This window comes from Mastigoproctus giganteus, chromosome 8, assembly GCF_048544385.1.
Source record: "Mastigoproctus giganteus isolate SK-2022 chromosome 8, ASM4854438v1, whole genome shotgun sequence".
In the NCBI taxonomy this organism is placed as follows: Eukaryota; Metazoa; Arthropoda; class Arachnida; order Uropygi; family Thelyphonidae; genus Mastigoproctus; species Mastigoproctus giganteus.
The window spans coordinates 92,989,089-93,015,708 of NC_143582.1; the positions used below are offsets into that span (position 1 = coordinate 92,989,089).

The 26,620-nt window shown below is 38.3% G+C and overlaps 1 protein-coding gene across 2 annotated transcripts in view; it reads left to right on the plus strand.

The window, feature by feature from the left end:
- The window catches only part of LOC150081718 (uncharacterized), a 1,674,628-nt gene that overhangs the window by 971,126 nt on the left and 676,882 nt on the right, over nt 1-26,620 (plus strand). For both annotated transcript variants that reach the window (XM_090378825.1, XM_090378826.1), the window contains one exon: nt 14,714-14,874. In XM_090378825.1, the coding sequence (XP_090234951.1) occupies nt 14,714-14,874 (161 nt within the window). The remainder of the gene's footprint in view (nt 1-14,713; nt 14,875-26,620) is intronic.

Below are 26,620 nucleotides of genomic sequence, written 5' to 3' on the forward strand. Positions count from 1 at the left end.
AGAGAAAACCAAGTTTTTTAGATGCAGAGGAAGCAATATTTGTAATGTGCTTGTGCCAAGAGAGATTAGAAGTCAGGGTAATCCCCAAAAGAGATATATCCTTTTGCCTAGAAATTGGAGTGTCACTAAAGATAAGCATAGGAGCAGAAGAATCCTTTTTGCGAGATATAAGACAAGACTGAGTTTTAGAAGGGTTGAAATCAACTAAGTTGTCTTTGCCCCACTGGAGAATTACCTGAAGATCGGCATTTAAGGAATTGGTAGCAGATTTTCGAGAAGTTGAAGCTGATTGAGCAGGGCAAGGTTTCTCAAAATGGAAAGTTGAATGCAATGTGCTATCATCGGCAAAACTATGGATAGGATTTCCAGTCAATGGAAGAAGGTCATTGATATACAAGAGGAAAAGAGTGGGGGAAAGAACTGAACCTTGGGGGACACCGGCATTAGTGGAGAAGTTAGAAGACAGAGAGCCATCTACCATCACCCTCAGTGAGCGATCAGAGAGAAAACTGGATAACCAATTACTAAAAACAGTTGGCAAACCATAAGATGGAAGCTTGTTTAGAAGACCTTTATGCCAAACACGATCGAAAGCCTTTGAGATGTCAAGAGCAACTGCTTGTGTTTCACCGAACCTTTCTATTGAAGTAGTCCATAAATGGGTAACATAAGCCAGAATATCACCAGTGGATCGACACCGACGGAATCCATACTGGCGATCGTTGATCAGACGGAAGGTTTCTAGGTAGTTTAAGAGTTGGCGGTTAATTGATTTCTCCATTACTTTAGAAAGAGTAGAAGTAATTGCAATGGGACGATAATTGGATGGGAGGGATTTGTCACCCTTTTTAGGAACTGGCTGGATATGAGCAAATTTCCAAGCAGAAGGAAAAACACCTTTGGAATAAGAAAGTGAAAAAAGGCGGCAAAGAATAGGAGTAAGTTCAGGAGCACAGATTTTGAGAACAAGTGGAGAAATACCATCAGGACCTGGAGCTTTCTTAGCATCAAGATTCATCAAAATCCTTCTGATATCCTTTTGACGGAAGACCACAGGAGGCATTGAATGGACCGTGTTGGGAATGGTGGGAGGTGTTTTACCAAGTTCATTAATACATGAGCTGGAAGAAAAATGGGATGCTAGCAGGTCAGCTTTATCCTTGGCTGAAGTGACAACAGAACCATCTGGTTTGGACAGAGGTGGAAGCAGAGATGGGCAAAAGTTGCGGCCAATAGCTTTGGCAAGAGACCAGAATGCTCGGCTACCATTAGGGCAAGAAGCAAGTTTTCTACTCTTAGCCTGTTCAAACTCTAGTTTGGACTGATTAATAACTGCTTTACAATTGTTGCGAGCTTTGGTGTAGGCAGAAAATGAAACTGAAGAATTAGAAACAAGCCAATTACGATATGCAACATTCTTCTCTTGAACAGCCTTAGCACATTTATTGGAAAACCAAGGTTTAGATAAAGGACGAGATTTTAAAGTGGAGTGTGGGATAAAGGATTCCATTCCTGCAAGAATAATTTCACTGACACGATCTGAGCAAACGTTGACATCAGGAGTTTTCAAACAGTAATCTGACCAAGGAAAAGAAGAAAAGAAGTCTCGCAGGTCATCCCATTTTGCATTCTTGTAATGCCAAACAACACGAGGTTGGGAATAGCCATGAGATAAAGGTTCCATTGGAGAAGAGACAATCACCAAGTTGTGATCTGAAGTGCCTAAAGGACCTCTCACTTCGACCGTGTACTTAGAAGGGTTGTTTGTGAGAAAAAGATCAAGCGAATTGGCTGTATGATTCGGATTGTCCGGTATTCTTGTAGGTAAATGAACAATCTGTGCTAGGTCATTAGTAATTGCAAAAGCCTCAGCATCTCGACCTGCTGGGTCGGTGTGACTAGAAAACGGAAGCCAGCTGGAGTTGTGAACATTAAAATCACCAAGGAAAATTACCTCACTGTTAGGAAAGTTGGACTGGAGAAAGTCAAGTTGCAACGAGAGGAAGTCAAAGAGCTCCAAGTGATTAGTGGAGTTGGGAGAATGGTAGAGACAACAGATGAATTTGACACAATGAGGTAGAGAGATTTTAAGCCAGAGAAGATCAAAGAGAGGAGATTCCAAATTGCCAAGTCTCTGACAGGGAATATCAGAACGGACATATGCACAAGTACCACCTTTGAGGCGAAAGGAATCATACAGCGAATAATTTGGGCATCTGAGATGAACAGTAGTTGAATCAACCGATAACTGAGATTCTGTCAGAAAAAGTACATGGGGTTTGGCAGACTGCAAGTGGAAATGGACATTTAATTTAACATGATGTTTTTCAGAATGTACTTATGTTGTAGCTACAATAAACTGGGTTTGTTTACACAAATTATTTCTAACAAGTCAGTGCCATCCTTTGGGAAGTAGGGAACTGGGTGGCCAGAGGCAATAATAGGGGCAATAATCAGAAAGCTTTGCTAAGATTTGTATTAAACATACAAAATAACAATATTTATTTCTCACGGGGTGAAAACAAACTTTGTAATACGTATTAACCGAATTTTGTAATAAACAAATATATTTACATGGAAAAGCCTATCCTTTTGCAAGAGAATGGTATGTACTTCATATAATGAGTACTTTGTATAAACCGAGTTTGTATTAACGAGATTTTACTGTATATATATATATTGCATTTATGGGCATTTGGAGAGGAACATTAAAATATACTAATATGGATTACGGACTAGAGATACTGTGTATATTGGTAGAAGGACCCCAATGACCATAATGAATATACGTTATTTGATAGAGAGGACCAGAGTTCTAAGTATTAGGCTGCTAGAGAACCAAAGTTCCAGGCTGCTAGCTGTGACTGCGAATGGCATACAGTACAGATGTGCACTGCGTGGTGTTGCTTTATCAAAAAGTTTGTATGCTTACCTAGAAATAATAGCCCTAGAAAGGTGAAACTTCACAGGAACTTTAATCCTTTTCTATGTACTCTCCATGTATAGTAACATTTCTCCCATCTATGGATCAGTTGTTTAATGCCTTGATCATAGAAGTTCCCACTTTTTTCCTGAAACCACGATTCACCTCATGATGACTTCCTGAGATGAATCAAAGCAGTGTCCATGCAATGGTTTCATCATTTCTCGAAACAAGAAGTCTGATGGTGCTAGGTCAGGAGAATAGGGTGGGTGCTGCAGTAGTTCGAAACTGCACTGGGCAACAAAGTTTGTGGTGGCAACTTCTGTGTGAGCTGGTGTATTGTGTGACAGAAGACAGACACCTTTAGTTAACATTCCATGCCTTTTCACCTCCAAAGCATTGCGTAACTTTTTCAAAAGATTTCTGTAGTATTCTCCGGTAAGTGTGGAATGATGAGGTAGGTAATCTTTCAGGATAACCCCTTTTCTATCCCAAAACACGGACAACATCACCTTTGCATATGGAATGGTCGTTGCCTTTTTGGGAGGTGGGGAGGAGGAGGTGTGCTTCCACTGCTTTGACATGTCTTTAGTCTTGGAATCATACTGGTACACCCAGCATTTGTCATTTGTCACCAATAAATAAAAAAAGTTCTCGATATCCATATTACGCAAATTCAACAGTGGTGAGAACATTGCATTTGACATTGCTTCTGCAAAGACATCAGCAATCTTGGAACCCATCATGCGGAGACCTTAGACATGTGCAGATGGTCATGTAAAATTACCATATGGGCAGACCCATAACTAATTTCCACTGCAATGAAATGAACTGTCACACGTCTGTGACTCAGCACCTGCTTCTCAACCTTTATAACCATCTCACTGTCTGTGGATGTTGATGGCCTTCCTTCTCTTAACTCTTCAAATACACTTGTATGATGACTGCTCTGAAACTCCCTTTTACACTTTTTTGCAGTGTCATAGGATGGACAATTCTGTGCATACACAGCTTTCATTTTTTCTTCAATTTCCTGAGCTTTCTTGCCCTGCAAATGCAGGAACTTGATCACTGCTCGATACTCCGCGTTGTCAACCCTAGCTTCCTTCCTCAGATTCCGGGCTCCACCTCTGGTGTACGATCACCTACAGGAATGAAATTTCACATGTTAGTTATTGAATATGTAGACAACTTATGTTAAAAACTGCATCTTCCTACTGACATTTTATCTAGGTCAGGGTACAAACTTTTTGATACCCCCCCCCCCTTGTAAGTGCATTCTCTGATTAGTGAAATGGCTAATACAAAGACTCATTTCATTTTTCAACATATCACTTATACATAATGAAATACCTGAGCTTAAGCTCCTCTTTCTAGGTATGCTATAAAATATAACCTCATAAAACAATAAAATCACATTTAACACAGTATAACATGGATTTGTTATCTCCCAGGTATTACTAACACTTATCTCCCAGAACTCCATTTAATACATTTAAATTCACTGGCTGAGATACCTACCTATAAAGAGGTTAGTCTCTATGATCTGAACTACTTTGTTTGAGACTCCATGCACATCCATATGTATAGAATTTGTATAGAACTGTATAGAATTTTAAAAAAATCACAGTGGTCTCTGTGATTTTATAAATTCTATATAGTGGGACCAACTGATGATGTTACCAAAAGAAAATTCTAAATGGGAAGCATTCAAGGAAGTAATCTTGGAAGCTACTAGGTTTTTTGTTTCAACTAAAAAATACTGTTCTAAGTTTAGGCCCAAATAGGTGCCAGAGAAAAATTTTTGGGATTCATATAAATTATCAGTCGACACAGAAGTACATAATAGATGAAAGCTAGTCTTTAATCAAGTCACAAAGGAGATTAGGGATGCTAAGGCAGTGTGAGAAATCTTTGGCAAAGGATGCAAAGAAAAACAGCAAAGATTTCTTTACTTATATAAACTCTAAAAGGAAGGGGATGAATCAGATTGGTCCATTGATATCAATGGTTTTACTGTAGTTGATCATTCTCAGATAGCTGCCAAACTAAATGAGTATTTTGCCTCTACATTCACACATATCAATCATTTAACAGGGTGTTAACTGATTTTGTAATAACTGAGAGCAAAGTGGAGGAGAAACTATTGAAGTTAAAAATAAGAAAGGCACCTGGGGTGGATGGGATCTATCCAGTTATATCTGATTAAGGTGTATAAGGCTTTGAACAGGTTGAGCAAGTTCAGTGCTGATGGGATTCTTCCTCTTGCTCAGATTAAGGACCTGAGGTGGCATAGGTTCAAACTGAGGAAAGACAGTTGTAGAATTGATGTGTGGAAATTTGTCTTTGGCCAGCAGTTGATTGCTGGAATTGCAATCAACTGCTGGCTAAAGACAAATTTATTTAGGCTGTCAACTTCCACATCTCTTGTTGTTGGAAGTTGATAGCTTAAATAAATTTAAGGCTGAGCTGGACAAGCATTTGGAGTGAATAGATGGGTGAAACAGGAGGTTTTTTTTTTTTTTTTTTTTTGGCTGATGCTGCATAAGCTTGCTTTCTTAAATCCTATGCTAATGCTAAAATGCTAATAAGGAGGCAGCAAAGGAACTAAGCAAACCCTTAGCCTTAATTATGAGAGCATCCTTGGACTCAGGGGAAGTCCCCACGGACTGGAGATGTGAAAATGTATCTCCAGTTCATAAAGGGGGATCAAAGGGTGACATCAATAATTACAGACCAGTTATTTTAACTTCTGTTCCAGAGAAAATAATGGTTAAAGAAGCATTGCAGGATCATCTAGACAAGACTTCAGTAATAATTCAGACACAGCACGGGTTTGTTAAGTGGAAATTTTGTCTGACCAATTTGATTGGATACTAAGATGTGGTCACAAAGGAACTGGATGCAAAAAAATAAAATTTTGATATCATATACGGTGGTACCTTGGTTTGCGAGCATAATTCATTCCGGAAACGTGCTTGTAATCCAAAGCACTCGTATATCAAAGCGCATTTCCTCATAAGAAATAATGGAAACCCAGATGATTCGTTCAAAAACTCTAAAATATTTATATAAAATTGATTAACACAAAATACATAACTTTTTATATTTTTAATATTTAAATTTAATATACATAAAGCAATCAAATTTATTAATTATTGGGTAGGACGACTTTCACTGTCACTAATGGAATCACTGCTATCTGTTGACTTTTTCTTTTTGTGCGACTTTAACAAGGAACCTATCCAATGATACTTGCTTTTGCCTCCTTTTGAGGATTTCACGGAAATATGACATTGCATTCTTGTTAAACAGATTCATCGCTCGCACTGCCACAGCCTTACTTGGGTGGTGGCCCCTGGTGCCAAGCGCTATAGTGATCAAGCGATTTCCTGAGTGATTTCTAGAGTGTTTTTTCAAAGCTACAGTTATATTCATTTGTAAAAGTTTTCTTACATTCCCATTAATTATTTGTTAACTCAGTATTACGAATTGTAACTAAGTTACAGGAAGGAAATCCACCTTTCTTTTTTTTCTCTTTAAACTAAAGCATTAACCCTTATACCACTTGGTCACTCTAGCGGCACTGCTCCTGCCTCCCCGTGGCGGGGCCGGTAACCTGGGAGAAGAAATCCACTCTCCCGGGGAAGGAGCAAAGATGGAAAACAGTTCTTTTCCACCTTTAGAGCCATCAAGCTCAAGACTAGAAAATGATACCGAAAATGACTACTCTCAACCAAAGAGGTTGAAAACAACCCCACAAGAGGAAATACCAGCATTCCTCATACTACATTCTCTATCAGAGCTGCCTCTGAGTAAACTGTCCCCATTCCTTGTCCAAAAATGCATTGAGTCTGCTGCAGGTTCACCAAAAACAGTAAAGCGGCTCCAGTCTGGGCATCTTCTTGTAGAGACCATGAAATCCCAGCATTCCGAAAAATTATTAAACATGACTACTTTTGGCAGACAACCAATAAAAGTTACTCCCCACGCCACTTTAAACTCCTCGAAGGGAGTAATCGCAGAATGGGACTTGTTAGCTGTATCAGAGGAGGAGATAGTTCAAGAGCTAAGTAAACAAAAAGTCATACAACAAGGAGAATTATGACTTGGAAAGATGGTGTTCTTGTTCCCACTAGGAGCATAATTCTTACTTTCAGCGCTCCCATCCTACCATCATCTGTTAAAGCAGGCTATCTCCATTGCCGTGTCCGTCCTTACATCCCAAACCCAATCAGGTGTTACGTGCCAAAAATACGGACACTCCCAAACTGCATGTTGAGGTGAGTCAGTATGTCCAATTTGTGGATCGAAGGAGCACAATCAAACTGAATGCACTGCTACGACTTCTGTATGCCCAAACTGTAAGGGTGATCACCCAGCTTTTTCGAAAAGTTGCAAACTTTGGAAGCAAGGAAAAAAAAATCCAGAAATATAAAGTTGAGAATAAAGTGACATATTCAGAGGTGAGAAGGCAAATACTAAAAACAGATCCAAAACGTACATATGCAACAGCTGCTAAACAATTTCAGTCACCAGGTACACAAACAGATGTTGCCGTTCCCCCAAATATGTCTATCACTAATTGGGCACGCTCCATGCTCTCTGCCCCCAAACAGTGTCCTTCGCAACAAAAAACTGAACAAGCTAGTAATACCACAATTACCATTCCAGCTAATGTAAACCCAACAGCAAAACAAAAAGTGACAGAAACCACCAAATTCAACCAGAATGGATATTGACCAGCACAACGACCCAGAAGATGCCATATTAGAACTTCATGCGACTGATGAGATGGATGTAACACATCCCTTATTTAAATTCACAAGTGTGTCCTACTATAAAAGATTACTCTATCTTTAGAAGAGATAGAAATATCGACTCTCCAGCCCCTGGAGGAGGGCCGGTTCTTATAAGAAACAACGTACCCTCCAAACATATTGCTCTTCAGACTCCTTTTGAAGTAGTGGCAGTGTGCATTGAAATTGGCATCACTCTTACAATAGCATCTATATATATATTCCTCCTAATTTCTCATTTTCTTCAGATGACCTAGAACATCTAATAGAACAGCTATCATCTCCTTTCTGCTTACTTGGAGATTTTAATGCTCATCATCCGATGTAGGGATGATGAGCATTAAAGTAGAATCCCTTCTGGGATTCTACGATTAATAGAATCCCTTCTGGACTCTTATCAACTTACCCTTTTGAACACTGGTGAACCTACCTATATTCATTTTTGAGAGGATCCATGAGTGCAATAGACCTGTCAATCTCTTCTCCTTCCATATATAGTATTATGGAGTGGTTGGTTCTTGAAAATCCACTAAACAGTGATCACCTTCTGATTCTCTGCAAGCTGCAAACACGGGTAAACTCTCCTTCACTATGTCGCTCCACTTGGAAATTTCATAGGGCACACTGATATGAATATGCAACTCATGTGCAGTTAGACAATAAAATAATCCAATCTCAACCCATAGACAATGTCACAGAACATGTAACTAATCAAATATTACAAGCTGCTACCTCTGCAATACCAAAATCTTTCCCGGGGAAACGGAAACATAGTAATTACTGGTGGAATCAAGATTGCACACACGCCAAACAGTACAAAAATAGAGCTTGGAATTTATTTCGTAAATTTCCCACAACTACCAATCTAATTAACTTCAAAAGACTGAAAGCTCAGTTCCGCCAAATAAGACGAAAAGCAAAGAAAGATGCCTGGATTAGCTTTTCCTCGAGCATAAACAAGGATACAGACAGCAGAATTATCTGGAGGAAAATACAAACGCTTAATGGCAAATACATTCAGTCCCCAGCTACAATACTAAACTGGGAAGAGAAAGAGTTGTCATCTCCGGGAGAAATAGCAAATGCCTTAGTGGAATCATTCGCCAGCATATCAGCAATAGCCTCCTACAAACCAACCTTTCAGTGAATTAAAAAAACTGCAGAGCAGCATAAGATTAATTTTTCCACGAGAGTTTCACATCCATATAACCAGCCATTCACATTAACAGAACTTTTTGGAGTGCTCAATAAAACATCAAATATCGCTTCTGGTCCAGATGGGATCTACTATATAATGTTAAAACAACTGAACGACAGAGCAAAAAGATCATTGTTAAACTATTACAACCGAATATTCTTAAAATATGCTTACCCAATCTGCTGGTGTCACTCAATAGTTCTAGCCTTCCCAAAGCCCAGAAAGGATTATACCTTTCCACATAACTATAGGCCAATTTCACTGAACAATTGTGTAGGCAAAGTCCTGGAAAAAATGGTTCACAGGCGGTTAATCTGGTTCCTGGAAACTAACAACTTGCTAAATAGTAATCAGTACGGGTTTCGAAAAAACCGTTCCACCTTAGACGTAATGATAAAAGCAGAGTCAAATACTTATTCTTTTCTTTTCTAATACTTTTCAACTTCCTCGTTTATTCATTCAACTGCCGTTTTCTGGAACAACCTTCCTTCATACGTATTTCCTGAAAATTACAGTCTACAGAAGTTCAAGTCAACAAATATCTTCTTTCGTCTTCTCAAGCACGGTACTAAGTACTATAGGTTCTAATACCTCTCATGTTTGGGGTTTACATAAAAAAAAAAAAAAAAAAACCCACTTGGGATCATATAACCAGAGTGCTGAGTGAATCCACATTAAGTGGAGAAGATTTTTCCTTAGGAAATAACATAAATAAATAAACTGGCTGGAGTGCTTAGTGTTTTGTACCAATTTTAAGACAACATTTCTGTTCATAACAATATGAAAAAAAAAACCTTTAAATATACACTTTAAATGTGGAAATTATATAATAAAGCACTGTGTTCAAGAAAATGTAAGAAACTGACCTTCCAATTATGGAAATTTATATACCATATTTATGAAAGCCGACAGGGCTAGTCGGGTGGCTAAGTGCCTGCCAGGCAAGCCAAATGTCGCGGGTTTGAATCCCGCCTCAGGCTTGGATCAGAGTAGAAAATTCAAAACTTTGGGAAGAGTAGAAAATTCAAAACTTTGGGAGGTGTATTATGGCCACAGAAGCCGATGCCCCAACAACTAAAAAAAACAAAACACAAAAAAAAAAAAAAAAACATCAGCACTGTCATGTAAGCAGTTATGCAATGTTATGCATAACTGCCTACTAGACTCAAACTAGCCTTTACTGTTCAATCGGTCAATGATTGAACGCTGCGACGTTGAGATCATTGACCAATCCCACAACTACCATCGCCATGTCTTATTGGAATCTCTCCACATCTTGTGTTGTAGCAGTTCCTTCAACAGGAACAGAGGTTGTCACATCAACCGCGTAATTGAGACAACCATCCTCTTAGCTGAAATATATCGTCGCTCGGAGCATCCCTAAGTATTGCGACTGCAACTGAAAGCCTTCACTTCAATCAGCTAATTGTTGCAGGCACATGTAGCACGTGATTCTCACCATGCATGAACACTGTGGCATGTATATGATGTTCTGTGTTTTACAATAATGGTTAAGTATCACAACTAAGGAAGGACGAAATTCGTCTAAAAGCTTTTGTGTGTATATTACTTTTATTTTTTGTTGTTTTGTTCTATTAGTCATTAACCATTTTAATCCAACCACTTAGATTTATTTCATGGTTTCCCAGTGACAGTATTATTGTTGTATCATGAATTCCAAGCATGTAGGCCTTTTTCCTGATAGGCTTTACTGTTATTGAGAGGTTTGGCACTGGATCCTTCTAGCAGCTTTTTCTTCAAATTTTCATATAAACTAATTGCCTTCTCTTGAATTGTCAGAGTTTAAGGTAATTCTCTGCACTTTTAACAGTCTTTTCATCTCAATCACAAATTGAAGGTCAGGAGCAATTTAATTTCAATGCACTTAATAGGAGTTGCTACCTAGCCACATTCCAAATTGAATTTTATTATTTTTTATTATGATTCTGATGGTATATCCTGCTAGATGAAATGTTTTTCTCAGGTCAGTCTGTCATTTTCCCAAATCCGGTCTTTTAATTTAATTTAATTTCTGATGATAAGCTTCTGTAATGATGGACCCACTGAATGAAACATTTTGCCCAGATCGGACTTGCATTCTCCCAAATGGGTAACTCATCCCAAGGCATTGGGATGAGTATTGGTGCTTCAGATTCTTTATCAAAATGCTATCTCCCATTTTTTCACCCAAGGTGAAGTAGTCCCCAAATGGCCCAGTTCTCAGTGCTACTATTTTTGCCATTGGAATAAACCAAATTACCAAAGACATTCCTGCTACTGCAGAAACATGCCTATATGCTGAGGACTTTACTCTTTCATACTTGTCCCAAAACAGGTACTACATTGAACAACAACTCATATGCACAATCAATAAAATAGAACCGTGGATGTCGTGGAATGGTTGTTGCCTCTCTGAGAAGAAAACTATTGCAGTACATTTTTGTAAAAATGCAAATTGCATCCCCGAACCTGAAATATGACTGAGGATCCATCCTATACTGCTCTCTGACAGTGTCTGTTCCTTAGGCCTTATTCTGGACATTAAGCACAATTTTTTTTCTGAAACATATACCGAATATCCAAACTAACTGCCAAAAAAAATTTAATTTGCTTATCAGATCTCAACCCTAGGCTATTGCTCTCCTGTATGATTCTCCTAGGAAGAGTGCCCTTAAGTGGCTTAGCCCAATCTATCATAGTGCTTTGCAGGTAGCCTTTGGAACTTTCCAGATATCCAGTGTTCAATGCTTATAAGTAAAACCAGATGAATCTTTGGAGAAAATTACTATTTCTAAATTATGCTGCCATAATATGGTAGGTTTCATATTATGTGGCACCTACCAAAAATGTGCCAATATATGACCATATTTTGGCACTTTATAGCCTTAGTTGCTAATGCACCAATAAAACCTAAATCAAACCAAACCAAACCATATGGTCATAGCTCTTTGGCCCACAGTTAAAAAATGAACTGTAGAAACTAACCTATGGAAAATAAACCTGCTGGAATAAGGCTGCAGAGTTAATACAACACTGGAATGTATATCTAGACAACATATTCCAAGAAACTTCTGAACCAGATCCTCCATGGGCTGTATATTCATCATCTTCTGACAACTATTTTTGTATGTGGAGAAAGCAGTCAATAGCAAATATGAATATGAAACAAATTCATGCAGCACAGGTAACAACAAATTCTCATTGCATCCAGATACATACTGATGGATTCGAAGCAAATGCAGCTATAGTTTTTCCTACTTTACCATATCTGCATCAATTGTGGCAAAATGCAGTGTGTATGCTGCTAGTTTTCTGTATGCAGTGTGTATGCTATCTAGTTTTCTCTCTGACTGTCCGCTGTGGGTAATTGCAATTGGCTGTCTGCTTTCTCAGTTACATCCTATCCATAATTTTGTCAATGATACCCCATTCTAATTTCCAGTTTGAGAAACCTACAGAAAGCTTCAACTTCTCGAATATGCACTGTGAATTCTTTAAATGCTGATGCCCACATAATTTTTCAATGTGGCAATGAAAACATAACTGATTTTGATCCTTCTAAAACTCAGTCCTATGTAGGGTTGTCAGGTTTTCCTAAAAAAAAAAAAAAAAAAAAAAGAGGAAGATTATATTACAACCTCAGAAAATGCTTCTAGTAAAATTCCACAGCTTAGAGACACAAATCATTGGGTCATTTAATATCATTCTCTCTCTCTCAAAACATTTGCCATTTTAAATACAAACAGTACTTTTTGGCTCTGATATACATATATGTAGTTTGTTGGATGCAAAACTTGATGCCTCTACCCTTTGCTGAGGTGATATTGGTGATGATCTCTTACACTCTGCCATTAGACATGTGCATTCAGATTGACAGTTTAAATTGAATCTGAATGCACATCTCTACTAAAGCACATCTGAATTCAGTGAAATAACAATGTACATTTTTTATTTCATTGAATTAGCATTAGCATTAGTAGAGGCATTTGATACAAGAAAGCAAGCTTATGCAGCATCATCAAAAAAAAAAAAAAAAACAATTCCACTTTACCCCTCTGTTTGTTCGAAATACCTGTCCAGCTGAGCCTTAAACTTATTTAGGCTATCAACTTCCGCGACAAGGGATGTAAGTCTGTTCCACCAACCAACCACCCGCTGGCTAAAGGCAAATTTCCACACGTTTATCTTACATCTGTCTTTCCTCAATTTGAATTTATGCCCTCTCAGGTGATTATTCTGAGCAAGAGGAAGAATCCCATCAGCATTCTGCCTCTGTAGCCAGGTGGAAAGGAGCAGCAGTGCATAGCACACGCTTCTTGATTAGACTGGGGTTCGAGCCCGTCACCACCAAATACAGAGGATGCAGAAAGGTCAGGGAATGACCACCGCATATCCCGGGAGCAATATGGCCTTAGTTGCTAATGCTCCAAATAACAAACAAACAAACATCAGCATTGAGCATGCTCAAACCGTTCAAGGCTTTATACATCTCTATCAGATCACCTCGCTGGTGCCTAGTCTCCAGACACTGTAATTTGCAAAACTTAAGCCTTTCTTTGTAAGAGCACCTCTTTGTTCCATTCACTAATCTTGTTGCCCTTCTCTGTACTCGTTCCAGCAGCTCTACATCCTTCTTGAAATGAGGCCTCCAGACCTGTATACAGAACTCTAGGTGTGGCCTGACCATTGCCTTATACAAGGGAATAACCACCCCCTTATCCCTGATAGAAAAATTCCTATATATCATTGACAATACACCATGAGATACTCTTGCAGCCCATCTGCACTGCTCAGAGAACTTCATATCTGCCTACACAACCACCCGCAGGTCCCTTTCATTCTCTACCACTGTCAGTGTAGTACCACAGAGTTTATACGTTGCTCTGGGTTGCTGTTTCCCATATGTAGTATTTTACATTTGTCAATGTTAAACTTCATTTTCTACCTCTCAGCCCATCTGCTCAACCTTTCCAGATCCTGTTGCAGCAGCATAGTGTCAGTAGTGCCCTTGACAACCCTACCAACCTTCGTATCATCTGCTAACTTGGACATTAAGCTTGATATACCATCATCAATATCATTTATAAATACAGAAAACAATAATGGATTCAACACTGAACCCTGAGGGACTCCACTAATAACATTAGTCCACGATGAGCAGTGTCCATTGATTACCACTCTGTCTTCTCTCCCTCAACCATCTCTTTATCCATAGCAGCAATTTGCCTCCAATGCCACACTGCTCCAATTTGTGCAGCAATGTTCCATGTGCAACAGTATCAAAAGCCTTTCTAAGATCCAAGTATATAATATCAAAGTTATTCCCTGCATCCAGTTCTTTTGTGACTGCATCATAGTATCCAATCACATTGGTCAGGCAAGACTTCCCCTTAACAAAACCATGCTGTGTCCGAGCTATAACTGAAGTCTTGTCTAGATGATCCTGCAGTGCTTCTTTAAGCAGTGCCTCCATTAATTTTCTTGGAAGAGAAGTTAAACTCACAGGTCTATAATTACTTGTGTCAGCCTTTGATCCTCCTTTGTGAATTGGGGAATGATCATGTGCTGTATCAAATGAACTCAGTTTTCTCTGTACGTTATATGAACTTGGCATTAATTTATTATAGCATTACCTACTTTGTATTTGCATTTATTTTTTTAAAGAAAAATAATCCCAAATTGTAAGATTCAGTAGTTTGATTGCTGTAATTAAGTGGAGGATGTTTTTGTGATATCTTCGCTTTCTTTCTTTTTTTTTTAAATTTGTATTATTATTTTTTTTTCTTTCTCCAGACCTGTGATCATAGAAGTGCCTCATTTTGCATCACTTAGAGGAAGAGAGCGTGAAATTACAATCCTGAGAAGTGATGATGGGGAAAATTGGAAAGAACATACGCTAGAAGCTTCAGAAGAGGCTGTACATGATGTATTAAATGAAAGTTTCGAAGGAGAAGGTGAGTATTTTTGCATTTAAGTAGTAGAATAGTCACTTAGCAAGATTGTATGAAATCTCTGATTAAAGGTTATACTTATATAGTTAGGGAAGGACATTATGGGGTTGTTTCCAATTAAGATTATTACTATATTTAATACCACTCATATACCACGTGAAATTAATAATATAGTTTATTAAGCAATTTGCCTAAACCACTATACTTAAGGTGGTGTTTCAGGCATCTTGACATTACCCATCATCAGACCATGATATTGGGGACAGAACAATAGAAAGAGTTACAATTTGACTATATTACAATTACAATTATTTCATTTACGATTTTATTAATTAAATGTGAATTTTAAGTCTAACGTATTAAGTTTGAATTAATATTGCGATAGAAAACAGATATTCATTTAAGTAAATCCAAATACATAAAGATTAAAATTCTTCTGACAGTCTCCACTTGCCAATGCTGCCAGAACCCTGATGTGCATCCAGGATAGAGGCATATGTATGTGTTAGCATGTGAAAGTAATTCTGTGTTGTCATCCAGGTCGGTCTTCATTTACAAGATGACCAGGCATGTTATCAAAAACAAGTAGGGCCTTCTCATTGAGATTTTTCTCCTTACTACACTTGACTATAAGGAGAGACAGAAGGATCAAAAGTTCTACTTTTAGAATTTAAAATGTTAAAACTGATAGCAGTGTTATATTGAAACAAAATAAATCTGTGACTGCCTGTATATTGTTGTTCTATTCAAGCAGTGAATTAGTCACTGCATTGGAAATCTTATGTCTGATTAACCGAGCATTGATCACACTTGCAACGGTTACAAAACTTTTGCACTGTACCTGGGCTCTGAAAAGAATGAGCTACTCTAAGGTATCTAGTTTTCAAGCTCTGCTACTCAAAATATTCAAAGTTTTTCCTCATATGGACTCCCGTCTCCCAATCTGATCAGGCACCTTTCCGTCTTTGGACCATTTCAAGAAGCCCTTTTATTTTAGGTATGTTTGTTTGTTATTTGATTTTTAGGAGCATTAGCAACTAAGGCCATATTGCTCCGGGTTATGCGGTGCCAATTCCCTGACCTTTCCACATCCTCCGTATTTGGTGGTCACGGGCTTGAACCACGGTCTAATCAAGAAGCGTGTGCTACACACTGCTGCTCCTTCCCACCTGGCTACGGAGATGCCTTCATTTTAGGTGTGGTCTGGAGACTATACCTGCACACAGTATGCCTAGTCCAGTCTTACAGTTGCCTTGTATATTGCCTTATAGCTGCCACTTTTCTGATCATCCCTGTAGTCTGTTATCTCAAAGAAGAGTTGCTTGATGCTGATCATTAACTATTTGATCGAGCTTGATATCATCTGCAAATTTTGACATAATGCCCTCTATCCTTATGTTGATGCCTTTTAAGAAAATCAAAAATAAGAGCGATTCTGGTACCAAACTTTGGGCCCCCCCTACTGCTTATGTTTGTGCAATCTGAAAAATAACCATTAATCACAACCCTCTGTCTCCTGCCCAACAGCCATCCTGCAATCCATCTAAGGATTTTCGATGAGATTCCAACATCTTCCAACGTACAGAGTAACCGCCCATGTGGGACTGAGTCAAATGCTTTGTTGAAATCTAAATAAATAGTGTCAAAATTATTTCCTACATCTGATGATGTGCGACTCAAAATAGCTAACCACGTTGGTTAAATACAAATTTCTGTTTACAAAACCATGCTATGTTTCTTTCAAAATTAAATTTCTATCTATGTAATGCACTCGTCATCATTGCCTCCATGATTTTCTCCTACCACTGAAGTCAGACTGACAAGTCAGTAGTTACTTACTTCACTCTTAGAGCCATCTTTTATGTATTGACAATGTATTGGTACTTTTTCATTTCAAGAAAATAACTCCTGAGTCTAGTACCATATAATTAACCTCAGTGGTTCAATACACTCTCTTTCTGGCTACCTGAAATTTATTGGGTATATACTATAAACTCCAAGAGCCTTACTCACCTTTCGAATTAAAAGTTTTTCTATTTAATAATCTTCTGAATTTTCAATAACTTTCTTACATCCATTTTGCATGAGTCTGATCTGATTCACTCTTTCCTTCTTCTTCTTTTTTTTTCCCTTAAAAGTAAACCTTTGTGATTGCCAATTTCTCATAGCAAATGCATTTCCATATTGAGACACTGTTTCCAAATAAACCAATTTACAGTACTGTACTAAAGAGGCAACAAGGAATGGCTCAGGCACACAATCAAAGCCTCCTATGTACAGATGACACAATTGATGTTGGTGGTGTCATGCTGTCACCTATGCCTTAGATACATTTTGGCATAGTAACCTTCTAACATTAGGGCTTACTGTATGAACTTATTGCTTTCTTTACCATTTGGAAGGCAGTGCAGTAAACTGTCAAAAAGTAAACTTTTAAAATAAACAGCAGAAATAACTGAATTAAAGAGTGGCTCCAAGTGGTTCTTAGTTGTTAAACTGATATCATGGGAGACACTACAAATCTGTTACTTTTGCTGAGTTGGATGATATTTTAATTTATGGTAAGGTTCATAAGAATTCTCAGTTTGCAGATAGGCCAAAAATTTTCCAACTCAAAAGTGCCAAATCTTGAACCATTTGCTTGAAAGACAATGTAGAGAAGCAGTTACACTGAAACCAATATAAGTAAATGTTGATTTATTTGTAATGGTGTTAGCATACTGGTAAATTTCGACAAAGTGTATATTTTGAAGAACAAATATTCTGTCCTGTATAGGCATCTCCTTCTACAAAATACCAGAAGTTTGTCTCATTGCACAAATGTTTCTTTTGAAAGTATATGGAGGGTATTATATGAATAGCAATTGTATGCATTTCACATAAATTTGTGCAAAAATTAATTGTATGGATTTCGCACAAATTTCACATCAGTTATAAATAAATGCTGCAACTTTTGTCCAGCTCATTTTACAACCTACATGTAATCATCAGTTTCACAGTCTTATTCTCTTTGTTGATGAATCAAGTTTTACAAGTGATGATCTGAAACTTGAAATAGTAATACTTGGGCTGAAGAAAACCCACATGTATTCATTATTCTGCCTTGGGAAAACCAGCGCTTTCTGCCCCCAAGGCAGAAAGCGCTGGTCCCACAGGAACTTGTAGTTGTTGGTGACTCTATTGTCAGGGAAACGGGGAACATGCTTTGTAAAAAGGGTAGGTGAAACAGGACCAGGGTATGTCTGCCAGGGGCAAAGGTTGATGACATTGTAGAGCGGATATCATCTTTTAAGGGCACAAAAGGGTGATATAGTTGTACACATTGGCACTAATGATATTAAGAGTAGGAGACCGGCAGAATTACTTAATAAGTACAGATCACTATTGAAAAAAAGCCGCGATGTAGGGTTGAAATTGAAAGTGTCTGCAATTCTGCCCAGACACGATAGGAGGGAGTATATGATGAGAGCCTTGTCGATCAATTCGGCCCTGGAAAGATTGTGCAAGGCTCAAGGGTTAGAATTTTTTCAGCCTGGACTGTATTGTTAACAGGAGAGACTGCTTCTACAAGGATGGGATACACTTAAATAGAAAGGGTGCAAGAATATTTGCTAATGCTATCGAGGCAGTGTTAGGTGGGTCGGAAAACTGCTAGCTTGGGGGGAGACAAACACTAATAGATTAACAGTAGCCACTGGCAGAGGTGAAAGAGATTCTTGCACTGCTTCTATTGGAATGAACAGAAGCCTGAAAAACAAGATGCAGGATATTTCAGAGACTGCTGGGAGTCATGGCGGTACAAGTAAACACATGGGTTGTGTTAGGGTAGCTAAGAATAGAAACAGGTGCATGTATACTTGTGTGTACACCAATGCTAGGAGTTTAGTAAATAAATTTGAGGTATTTCTCAAAACATCAAAGTACAACATCTACAGAAAGGTTAGACAGGAAAGGAAGGGAAGAGGGGTTATGCTATTAGTTAAGAAATACATAAAATCCAAGGAAGAGAAGCCAGTCAACATCGCTGGACAGTGCAGTGTCGAGTCAGTTTGGTGTGACATAAGCACTGGGAGATCAAAATTGAGAGTAGGAGTGTGCGTGCTATAGGCCTAATGACTCTGATGAGTATAATAAGAAACTGTACAGGGAAATAGTGGGCCAGTAAATCCGAGAGTCTTATAATGGGGAATTTTAATTTCCCAGATATTGACTGGAATTTGGTGGCTGGTCACTCACACACTAGCAAGGCTTTTGTGGATTTATTGGATGATTGTTTTCTGCATCAGCATGTTCGGGAGGTAATACTCTTGATTTGATTATCAGTAGTGATTCTTCATGCATTAAGAATCTGCAGATAAATGAACCACTAGGTGGCAGTGATCACAGTGTGCTGAAGTGGGATTTACTCAAAGAGGTAACTACCATTAGGGGTAAAGGGAAGGGTTATTGCTTTCGTAAAGGCGACTACGATGGAATGAGACAGTATTTAAATTCTATTCAGTGGGACCAACTGATGATGTTACCAACAGCAAATTCAAAATGGGAAGCATTCAAAGAACTTATCTTGGAAGCTACTAGGCTTTACATACCAACTAAGAAGTATTGTTCAAGGTTTAGGCCTAAATTGATGTCAGATGAACTAATGAGACATATGGCAGAGAAGAAAAATGCATGGGATACATACAAATTAACACGTGACACAGAAGCCTATGATAGATACAAGTTGATCTGTAACCAAGTTACAAAGGAGGTTAGGCAGGCGAAGGCAGATTACGAGAAATCTTTGGCAAGGGATGCAAAGAAAAACAGCAAAGAGTTCTTTAAATATGTAAACTCTAGAAGGAAGGGGATGAATCAGATTGGTCCACTTCATATGATCCTGCTCAGGTAGCTAACAAACTTAATGAATATTTTGCATCGATATTCACACATGAAGAATTATTCAGCGAGGGGAATGCCAGAGGTGTATTCAACTCTGGCAATAAGCTAGAGAATCTTGTAATAACTGAGAGTAAAGTGGAGGAGAAATTGTTGAAGATAAACACAAGAAAGGCACCTGGGGTGGATGGGATCTATCCAGTTATATTAAAGGAGGCAGCAAAGGAAGTAAGCAAACCCATAGTCATAATTATGAGAGCTTCCTTGGACTCAGGGGAGCTTACCCACACATGGAGATGTGCAAATGTGACCCCAATTCACAAAGGAGTATCAAAGGCTGACACAAGTAATTATAGACCTGTGAGTTTAACTTCTGTTCCAGGAAAATTAATGGAGGCACTGGTTAAAGAAGCACTGCAGGATCATCTAGACAAGACTTCAGTTATAGCTCGGACACAGCATGGTTTTGATAAGGGGAAGTCTTGCCTGACCAATTTGATTGGATACTATGATGCAGTCACAAAAGAACTGGATGCAGGGAATAACTTTGATATTATATACTTGGATCTTAGAAAGGCTTTTGATACTGTTGCACATGGAAGACTGCTGCACAAATTGGAGCAGTGTGGCATTGTAGGCAAATTGCTGCTATGGATAAAGGGGTGGTTGAGGGGGAGAAGACAGAGAGTGGTAATCAATGGACACTGCTCATCGTGGACTAATGTTATCAGTGGAGTCCCTTAGGGTTCAGTGTTGGGTCCATTATTGTTTTCTTTATTTATAAATGATATTGATGATGATCGAGCTTAATGTCCAAGTTTGCAGACGATACGAAAGTTGGCAGGGTTTTCAAGGACACTACTGACACTATGCTGCTGCAACAGGATCTGGAAAGGTTGAGGAAATGGGCTGAGAGGCGGCAAATGAAATTTAACATTGACAAATGTAAAGTACTACATATGGGAAACAGCAACCCCAGAGCAACGTATCAACTCTGTGGGTCTACACTGACAGTGATAGAGAATGAAAGGAACCTGGGGGTGGTTGTGCAGGCAGATATGAAGTTCTCTGAGCAGTGCTGATGGGCTGCAAGATTAGCTCACGGTGTATTGTCAATGATATATAGGAATTTTTCTAGCAGGGATAAGGAGGTGATTATTCCCTTGTATAAGGCAATGGTTAGGCCACACCTTGAGTACTGTATACAGGTCTGGAGGCCTCATTTCAAGAAAGATGTAGAGCTGTTGGAATGAGTACAGAGAAGGGCAATAAGATTAGTGAATGGAACAAAGGGATGCTCTTATGAAGAAAGGCTCAAGTTTTGCAAATTACAGTGTCTGGAGACTAGGCACCAGTGAGGTGGTCTGATAGAGTTGTATAAAGCCTCGAATGGTTTGAGCATGCTCAATGCTGATGGGATTCTTCCTCTTGCTCAGAATAATCACCTGAGAGGGCATAAATTCAAATTGAGGAAAGACAGATGTAGGATAGACGTGCAGAAATTTGTCTTTAGCCAGCGGGTGGTTGGTTGGTGGTACAGACTTCCATCCCTTGTCGTGGAGGTTGATAGCCTAAATAAGTTTAAGGCTCAGCTGGACAGGTATTTTGAACGAACAGAGGCGTGAAGTGAAAGCCTTTTTTTTTTTTGGCTGATGTTGCATAAGCTTGCTTTCTTGCATCAAATGCCTCTGCTAATGCTAATGCTAACTTTTGTTCTTAAGACTCTATTTTCAGTGTTTATTTCTATTAATCTCTGTTCTAAGTTAGACCAACAGTTCACTATCTGCAACCTTATGGCAGATGAGATCCTGTTGGTGTGCTTATGCATGTAATCCTCCAGGTATAGTCTCACTTCTTTTATTTGCTTAATAGGGTCTTTTTCATTTAAAGCATCAAACTCATATTCGATAAAAAGTTAACCATCATATTCGTCAACTTCGCACCAAGTGCACGAGTGGGTTGAACATTTTTCGTGCTCTCTCTAATTCTTGGTGCAGACTGGTGCACTTTTATTCCATTTGTATCGTGTGCTTGTCCGATCAAAATTATATTATGCGTCTCAGGTATATGCATTTGCCAGAAATAGCGTCCTTTGGTGGCTTGACCCCATTCACCATCAGGCTATATGTATTGCTGCTGTAGCTCTCAGAATATCTCCTGTTCAAAGTCTATATGTAGAATCTAATGAACCATTGCTGTTCCTTTGCCTAACACAGTTGTCTCTGTTGCATGCTATCAAGCTGAAATCCCTGCCAGATCATCCCACATGGACATCTATTTTTGAGCCATGCTGAGAAAATTTGTACAGTACTCGTAAGATGGCCAATCGTCCATTCAGTATTTATATCCAAGGTCTGTTCAGAAATTTGGACATCTCGATACACAATATTGCCCCATCAAGCATGCCAGGGTAGAAATCCCTTCTACCCTTTCATGCTCATATTCCTGCCTGCATCCTCTCCCTTAGCAATTGTGGGAAGAATAGTGCTCCATGTTCTGTCTACCTGCGACTCTTCACAGCCCACTGATCTGAGTATTCTGACATCTTTACAGATGGTTCAAAGTCAGAGGCGTCTATTGGATCTGCAGCTATCTTCCTGGATGCTACCCTATCTGAACAGATTCCTGCCAAATGCAGCATATTCACTGCTGAGCTTCATGCAAATGAACCAGCCTTGGATCACATACAAACACACCAACACGAAAAATGTGTTATATATATATACTGATTCTCTTAGTTCAATGCAGGCTTTGTCATAGATGAGGTCCAACCCTGTCCCGGATACAGCTGAGGATACATTTCTTTTCTGAATTGGAATTGAATATTTGCTTCTGCTGGATCCCCAGCCACATTGGGATCTTGGGAAATGATTTGACGGAATCTGCAACCGAATCAGTGACCCATTCTAACTCTTGTCTGTTAGTCCTCTATACAGACTACATGCAAGTAATACGAAATAAACTAGTTTCCCAATAGCACTGCTTATGTCTGTGTGTGACACCATGTCTCTGATATCCCAACAGTATCTGCCTTTGATGTATTGACTAGCATTTCAAGCTCATCAGATTTATTAACTATACTCCTAGAATTAGTGTACATGCTCCTGTTTCTACTCTTAGTCACCCTAACACAGCCCATGTATTTACTTGTTCTACTATGACTCCCAGCAGTCCTGGAAATCTCCATTGCCTTGCTTTCCAAGCTGCTGCTCATTCTGATATAAGCAGTGCAAGAATAACTTTTGCCTTTGCCTGCAGCCACTGTTAACCTTTTAGTCTTTGTATCCCCCTAAGCTATCAGTTTTCTGACCCACTTAACACTGCCTCAATACCATCAGCGAATATTCTTAAATAGAAAGGGTGTACCCCATCCCTGTAGAAGCGTTCTCTCCTGTAAATAAGCACAGACCAGGCTGAAAAACATTCTATCCCTTTAGCCTTGCACAATCTCTCCAGGCTGAATTGATCTACAAGGCTCTCATCCTACACTTTCTCCTATTGTGTCCAGGCAGAATTGCAGACACTTTCATGTTCAACCCTAACTCACGACTTTTTTTCAACATTGACTTCTTTCTACCTGATGAGTAAATCTGCAGATCTCTTACTCTTAATGTCATTAGTTCCAACATGTACAACAATTTTACCTTTTGTGCCCTTAAAAGATGATCTGCTCTACTACATCATCAACTCTTGCCCCTGGCAAACATACCCTGGTCCTGTTCCAAACTTATACAGTGGGATTATGACCTCTGTATCTCTACAGGATATTGTTATGGCAGTGTTTGAAATATGATAAATATACCTCACATCCATCACACCTAAATGTGGAATATGTTGAAAAACAACATATTCAAGGATGGTGGGTGCCTATTTATTATATCAACAGTTTTTAAATCCTCCACTTCCATTTTTGGAAGGTGACCAATCTACAGCAGACTAAACCTGAAACTTAGTTCTGACTTAAATATTTTCTAGAGAAATACCAAGTTGGCACAAATTTCATCAATTATTGTTAACTGATGAAATTTATCAAAATTTTTTGAAAATTTTTTTCGAAATTTTTAATGGACAAGTTTCTAATATATCTTGATGTTTCTAATATATCTTGTTCAGATGTTATATTGGTGTTGTCAAAGATATTGAAATAGATAAAGCAAACAGATGATTTGCAGTATTAGTTCACCATAAGGACATATTAGGTGCTATTATGAAAGAAAGACAGAATCAATGTACAGTGATCCTTGGTTGGGTTGCTGACAGGTGCACAAGGAAGCTTGAAATACAACAGATTATCTCAAGTCATACTTGGCATTTTAACAGTTCCTCATATTAGTGTTGAATGTGAGAGAATATTCAGCCAGGCATGAAAACAAAAACTGAGTTCAGACCTTCGTTTCTTGGTGAAGCTTTCGAAATGCTCTTGAGAGACAAGTCTAGACTGCAGGGCTATTGTTATGAAAAAACTTTAACTTGAATGTTTCCTGAAAGGGCATAGTCTGGAACTGTATCTTTCTTGAATTTCCATGTGGACTTTAGAAAACCTATTTTTTTTCCGAAAAATCATATGTTTCAGCACAAAAATCTCGCATTGTTATCCTACTTACAAATTCCTTATCTCCACCTTTTTGAATGTCAAACTGTGCATTAAGAATATTCCTGAAGTGATAAGACATGCCAAAAATCCATGGATTCATTGTGCTGAATACTGCATTGAAGTGGAGATGATGTTGAGTTAATGTAATTTATGATTAATCATAATACCTTGGAAATTAAGGCTTTTGTGACATATGTTTATGGGAATTTTTTTTCTTATTTTTAGCTGTAGAAAATGCTCCTACATTTGTTCAGTGCAGTTTGGAACACCTTGTATATGTATGATTTTCATGCTATGAAGTTTTCATGCAAATACAATAAAATATCTCTGAAAAAATTTTAAAATATCATTTCCATATCTATTCAAATAAAACTGTCTGTATTTAGGAACATGAGTGATTTACAGTCATTGACTTTACCAAAAGTTAATGTAATCAGTATATTAGAGTAATGCCTGGGAGCCGACCAGGCTAGCCGGGTGGGTAAAGTGCCTGCCTGGCAACCCAAAGGTCGCGGGTTTCAATCCCGCCTCGGGCTTGGATCAAAGTACTGCAAAAACCTTGGGAGGTGCATTATGGCCACAGAAGCCGATGCGCCAACAACTACCAAAAAAAAAAAAAAAAAAAAATGCCTGGGAGATGTTATATAGGTTGATATTATTATCCTAGAAGTTGTGGTGTGGGGCTTAAAAGGTGCATCTATGAAATATTTGTTGTGTATTAATTGCCATTACTAATATATATATAAATATATATTAATTTAAAACTATATTTATTTCTTTAAAAACAGATAAAATTACTAGTCAGAATATACAAATCAATTTATTTTTATTTTTTATTTTTTTTTAATTTCAATAGTTATATACCTTGGAAATAAAGGCTTTTGTGACATATGTTTATGGGAACTTTTTTTTCTTATTTTTAGAAAATGCTCCTACATTTGTTCAGTGCAGTTTGGAACACCCTGTATATGTATGATTTTCATGCTACGAATTTTTCATGCAAATACAAAAAAAATCTCTGCAAAAAATTTAAAATATCATTTCCATATCTACTCAAATAAAACTGTCTGTATTATTATTAGCCATATGGTGCAAGGAAGCCTGAGGCTTATGCTGCCCCAGCCAAAAAAAAAAAAAATATCCTGCATTACCCTGAGAGAGAGAGAGAGAGAGAGAGAGAGAGAGAGAGAGAGAGAGAAGAAGGATGATATCCAGCTCAGGACCCTAGGTTTGCCAAGCCCATACTCACCAGATGTGAGCCCCTGGGGTGTATTTAGAAAAGATGAGTGATTTACAGTCATTAACTTTACCAAAAGTTCATGTAACCAATATATTAGAGTAATGCCTGGGAGATGTTATACAGGTTAATATTATTATCCTAGAAGTTGTGATGTGGGGCTTAAAAGGCACACCTATGAAATAACTGTTGTGTATTAATTGGCATTCCTAATATATATATATATATATATATTAATTTAAAACTATATTTATTTATTTATTTATTTAAAAACAGATAAAATTAGTAGTCAGAACAAATTAATGCCATCAGAAGATGTGATGAGCTATATGAAGAATACCAACTTAGCAGTAGAACAGAAATTGCTGATGAACTATTGCATTGCTTAGATTCTGCTAGGAAAGAGAAATGGAACATAATGACAGCAGGTATGAATTTCCAACACTCAAGTAGAAAAGCATGGACACTTCTGAGGAAACTCGGAAGTAGTACTCCCAAACATATTAATAAGAGCTCAGAAGTATTCCCAGGAAAAGTAGCCAATAGAATTGTCAGCATATCCAAGAGACCAACCGATGCCAACAAAGATGAAGTCAAAAAACTCAAGGAGGAGCTAAGAACCATATTATCCTTGGCTGAACCAACCTCCCAATTCTCAGGAGAATTTATCGTCACAGAGATTTCAACAGCCCTGAAGGAAATAAAACCAGGCAAGGCAGCCAGAGTGGATGGAATATATCCAGAGTTCCTGAAACACTGTGGTCCAAGAGCTCTGGACTGGCCAGTTAAATTCTTTAACGACATCTTGCGGAATGGTAGGTTCCTGCTCTTGTTCAAGAGAACCAAAATAGTTGCCATTCTAAAGCCTGGGAAAAGTGGATCTTGCCCTGAAGATTATTGTCCAATCGCACTTTTAAATATATGTTACAAATTAATTGAAAGAATTGTTTACAATAGAATCTCAACTACAATCTTCCAACACATACCAATTGAACAAGCCGGATTCTGACCAAGCCGAAGCTGCTGTGATCAGGTACTGG